Source organism: Petaurus breviceps, unplaced genomic scaffold, assembly GCF_028583685.1.
Source record: "Petaurus breviceps papuanus isolate PSGF00001 unplaced genomic scaffold, PetGlider_PUasm1.0 90825, whole genome shotgun sequence".
Taxonomy (NCBI): Eukaryota; Metazoa; Chordata; class Mammalia; order Diprotodontia; family Petauridae; genus Petaurus; species Petaurus breviceps.
Genome location: NW_027187353.1, coordinates 4,523,500 through 4,528,842, shown reverse-complemented (window position 1 = coordinate 4,528,842; position 5,343 = coordinate 4,523,500). Strand labels below are relative to the sequence as shown.

Below are 5,343 nucleotides of genomic sequence, written 5' to 3'. Positions count from 1 at the left end.
CAGACACTTAACACCTCCCCCCCTCCCCCCCCCCCCACACACACACACAAAAACTAGCCGTGTAACCTTGGGCAAGTTACTTAAGCCCAATTGCCCTCGAAAAAAAAAGGGGGGGGGGCTTGTTGCTTTCTGGGGCAGCTAGGTGGCGCAGTAAGGTGCCGGCCCCAGAGTCAGGAGGACACGAGTTCGGTTCCGGCCTCAGACACTTAACATCCACACACACACAAAAAAAACTAGCCATGTAATCTTGGGCAAGTTACTTAACCCCAACTGCCCTCCAAAAAGCAAAAAAAAAAAAAAAAGTGGTTATGGTAATAAAGTACATACATTATCCCATCTGCACCAGAGCTCAGGCAATAGCTCAGGAACTTCCCCTTTTTTTCTAAGAGATGTGGAAGGTGGAGGAAGGAGAAAGAAACAGGAAGGACAGTCTGACCACAGTGAATCCCTTTGGTCCTGCCCCCAAATGGATACCTCTCCAATGATAATGAAGTCTAAGAAGAAATGTCCTAGTTCCATGCCCAAGGAGAAAAGCCTCATGCACACCAGAACTCCTTTTCAATCCACAGCCAGCTAGAATTGTCCATTTCTATAACTCTTTACATATGATGAGGCCTTTAGCTTTAGATTTCATTCTGCTATCTACCTGGCAGGCAGGACTCATGACATTATATAGATTTTTAAAAAGGTCCCAGAGAGCTGAAGCAATTTATTCAGTCAAAATAATAAAGCAAAGGAAAAAATGAAGACCTGGGTTTCTGCCTTGGAGATGCAGTCATTCTAATGGACCAAGACTGGCACTATGTCATTAATGTTACCTCTATCTAACTGTACCAAGACCTCTCTTGGGAAAACAGGATCCCCTGATGCTCAAAGACATGTCAAGAACACCCCAAGAGCATATTGGTTGCTTTATTGGATTCCACAGATTCCACAATCCTCTTCACACCCTGTCCTGTATTCCTGGTAACCAAACAGGTGAGAAGAAATCCTGGATTTGGGCCTGAGTCTCATACTCACTGCATCTCGGTAGGCAGGACTGCTATGCAAGGCAGTGTGCAAGACCCGGAACTCCCTCTGGGCAGCCACTTTGTCCACAGGCTCTAGGGGTGAGAGGTTCCCAAAAGACAGATTAGAGCCAGGAAGAAGCACAATCACACAAGTTTAGAGCAGAGCCTCAAAGAACATCCAGTCCAGCCAGAGGAACTTGAGAGGAAGGCCAGGGAAAGGGAGGGTCTGGTGAGATGACAGCACAGCATGCTGGGCTCCCTCTCCCCCAAGCCTTTTCTCTCCCAGGCTGGGTTGCAGCTTTGATGATCACACCTCAAGGCCTCAATTTCATCCTTGGTACATTCTTACCCAATTACATGCAACCCCACATGGTCCTAGCCACGTTCCTCATGATCCTTGGCCCTTCTCAACCTCTATACTGATAGTCTGGTTCTAGGAAGTGGGGGGGAGGTGTGGAGCTCATGGAGATGTCCCCATCACCTGCCAATAAAGCAGATGTCTCTTTCAAAGAATAAATTAGGAAAAAATCGTCTACTAGCAGCTTATAAGAGCCATTAAGTGACAAAACCCTTTAAGATTTGGTAGATGGGGGTGTTATCAAAAGAAAGCAGACAGTGATATCAGATGATGCATCCAACTGCTTGATGCTTCATCTCCTCTGCAGCAGGCACCGGAACAATCCCCAAATATGGACATTTCTAAGCTCTAAGTAATATAACAAAGATTTAAAAACAACATTGGCTCTATTTTTCCCATGTTCCTAATTTAGAGGGTGGGAAATTTTCTACCGTCTAGACATAACATTAGTAAATTCATTATTAGACCTTTGGTTCTTGAGGACTTGATGAAAAAGGTAACACTTTTGCACCTAAGTGTACAAAGGGATTGTCACACACACACACACACACACACACACACACCCCCCAAAATAAGGAGCTCAATTTACAATTTTTTTTTGAGGTATGGAAGTCTAGAATCCAGAAAGGATGGGGGTCATATTTTCCATGATCTCTTGAAAGGACACGACAAGGATAATAATAATAAAAACAAGACAAGATTCAAAATGACTTCACACTTTACTCAGTTTGGTTTCATATATGTCTTTGTAAACAGCGGAGGTGCTGGGGGGTACTCATGTCCTCACAGAATGTCAGCTCCCTTGGAATAGAGATTATTTAATTATTTTGTTTTTTATCTCCACCAACCAGCAAAGTGTCCATCATGAGGTACATGCATCTTACATGCTTGCTGAATTTTGGAGAAAATCCAAGGAAAATAAGCCCACTAAGGAATGTGCTGCTGGTGAACAAGTGAAGTGATCCAGTCATGACAGAGAATAATTTGGATCTATGCCCCTGTTACTAAACTATGTGTACCCTTTGACACAATTATACCACACAAATTATGACACAAAGAGATCAAAAAAAGAAGAAAAGGTCCCTATGTACCAAAAACATGTATAACTAATCTTGGTCTCATGATCAAAAACTGAAAACTAAGGAGATGACCACATACTGGAAAACAGCTAAACAAACTATGTTATGTGGATGTAATGGAATATTACTGTATCCTAAGAAATGACAAAACGGATGGTTTTCCGAGGAAACTGTGATTACCTCTATGATCTGATGCAGAGTTAAATAAGACAAAGTAGGAAACAATTTATACCACAGCAATATTATAGAGAAAAACATTTTAAGACTTTGGAACTATGATTAATGTAATCTTTAACCAGTCCAGAGGACTGAAGATGAATCATACCACCCACTTCCTGCCAGAGATGTGATGGGACTTAAAATCCAAAATGAGATATGCATTTTTGAACATGGCCAATGTAGGAATCTGTTTTGCTAGACCAGTGTGTTTGGTGTGAGGGCTTTATTTTTTGTTTTACTGCTCAATTGAGGGGGAGGGTATCAGAACCGACAGATAATGTTTGTAAAAATAAATGTTTACAAAAACACTGAATATGTGTTAATTGCCTGCAGAGAGAAATGAATAGATATAAATTTCAAGCTAATAACTATGCACTGCTGTTAGCATTGCAAAATGGTGTCAAAAGTACCTGTAAAATGAGTTTGTTTTTAGACAAAACAACCTTGAGACCCAGGATTTTCTAAGCTTTGGGTAAATTCTCTTATCCTAGTTCTATAGTACCTACATGTCAAATCATCACCTGACAGACATAGTCTGTAGACAGATTATGCTTATCAATGCTTTAAAAAAAAAGTGTAGCTGTTGGAGAGTTCAAAACTGTGTTCCATATGTTTTTTTCTAGTGAGCATAAAACACAGACACCAAATCAGAAATAAATTCCCGTCAAACCAATCTACTTGCTGTTCCCCATCCATGACATCCAGCCTGTATGTTTCTGTACAGGCTGTTTCACATGCCCTGAGTGCCCTTCCTCCTCACTGCCACCTCCTCAAGGCCCCAGGTTCATTCAAGCTCAGTCCAAGTACCACCTCCTCCAGGATACATGAACTGCCTCATCATCCCCAGGTGTTAGTAATTCTCCCTTCCCCCTCCACTATTATGATGAATATGCTTTGTTTTTACTTATAAATGTTTTTGTATTCCCAGCATTTATCACCTAGAAGGCACTTAAAAGCTTATAAATTGATTTGAAATGCCAAGTGCATACTTGCCCAAGTGGTCAGAAATGAGAGAAATGTAGAAAGGACTGACATTACAGAAAGAGACAAAGTCAATAACTGTCTTACTCAGTGATGGGAAATCCTGAAGTAAATCATAGATAATTCTTGTAACAATCTCAAGTGATGTCTCTGGGCTGACACCCATCAACCCACAGCATGTTTCTTCCCTTGCAAGATACAATTTCTGAAAGTATGTCTGGCTATCTGAGAACACCAAATTCTCTCACCTGCTTTCTGATCTGGCTCAGGCCATGACTTTCGAAGAACATGGACTGTGGACCCAGGCTGAATGCCATAGAAATCAAGAGTCTGGTCATCCTTTAACTTTCGACCACAGTAGATTAGATCTGAAAAATGATAAGCTGTTATCACTTAGAACGACTGGTATTTAAAAATTCTACCAAACAAGCTGCAGCAGTTAACAGAATGTTGGGTGAGATGTGCATTTTTTTTTATTCATAAGGCAAAGAAAATAGAGAAAGTATGAAAATGTTTATTTCATAGTGAAATGTTAATAAAATGTTCATGTCAATTGACATGCCTGGTCCTTCAAGTGCTATGCTTGTCAACTATTTTATTTTTCTGACTATAAATTCTTTCACTGACTTATGACTAAGATCTCAGAAGGAACAACATGCTGTCGTGAAAAGGGCAATGGATTTGGATTTGAAGTTGGAATCACCAGAACTTGGTTTAAATTCTGCCCGTGTGATGTTGGACAAGTCACTGCCTATCTTCGCTTCACTTTCCTCATCTATAAAATTAAGGCACTGGAATAATCTCAGCCCTAAATCCTATGATCCCAACAGCAACATCCGTGTGTCTAGGTTTGTAAAGTGACACATACAGGCAAGTCTCATTGCTCATAAATATATTTTGATTATAAGCGGTTTGTTCCCTTGTTTGTTCCTGGCTCTTGAACAAAGCACAAACCCAAAGAGATGATGTCACAAACGCTGGGCACCTGGTGGAATCATGGCATCACAGAGCTCAGGCTGTGGAAGGAGGTCATCCGGCCCAACATGTTCCTACCACTGAGCTGTAGGAGATGGAGAAGCCCAGCCCACTTCTCAAGGGGAGACAGGGGCTCGGGCCACCTCCATGTCACTCTGGGGCCTATTCCCAGATGTCGGGCTTGCACAGCCCATCCTGACACGAAAAACACCCGGCAGAGAAGCCCAGCCGGGCCCAGGGGCCCGGGGCCTCACCGATCAGCTCCGGGTCAGGCACGGACTCCTGCAGCTTGCCGGCGATGAGCTGCTTCAGGAAGGAGATGCTGTAGGCGCCCAGGGAGTACTCGCCCAGCTCCGTTTCGGGCAGGCGCAGGATGGACTTGGGGGCCAGCGGCTGGTCGGCCAACTTCACCGCCAGGTGCCAGTCGGAGAGAGACATCCTCTCTCTTTCTCGCTCCCGCTTCCTCCCTGGAAGGAAAGGGACGCTCACAACAGCCTCACCCCGCCCTCCTCTAACCCAGGGGCGAACTCGACCCCCGCCCACCCGGCTACTATGACATCAGGCCAGGCCCAGGAGAGAACTAGCCAAGATCTGGGCCTGAGCCCGGCCATTTCGGAGCCTCGGTGGCAGTCCTGGTACTGTCCTCCTGCACACAGTAGGCGCTTACTAAGTATGTGTGTACTGAGGGCCGGGTTTGAGTCCCGTCAAACGTACAGTTCAC

The 5,343-nt window shown here is 43.8% G+C and overlaps 1 protein-coding gene across 3 annotated transcripts in view; it reads right to left on the bottom strand.

Annotated features, from left to right (window-relative positions):
* Positions 1-5,343, bottom strand: part of UBL7 (ubiquitin like 7) — a 20,597-nt gene that overhangs the window by 14,578 nt on the left and 676 nt on the right. For all 3 annotated transcript variants that reach the window (XM_069071180.1, XM_069071178.1, XM_069071179.1), the window contains exons 2-4: positions 4,877-5,089; positions 3,896-4,015; positions 1,021-1,103 (exon numbers count right to left, since the gene is read on the bottom strand). In XM_069071180.1, the coding sequence (XP_068927281.1) occupies positions 1,021-1,103; positions 3,896-4,015; positions 4,877-5,060 (387 nt within the window). In that variant the 5' untranslated portion in view covers positions 5,061-5,089. The remainder of the gene's footprint in view (positions 1-1,020; positions 1,104-3,895; positions 4,016-4,876; positions 5,090-5,343) is intronic.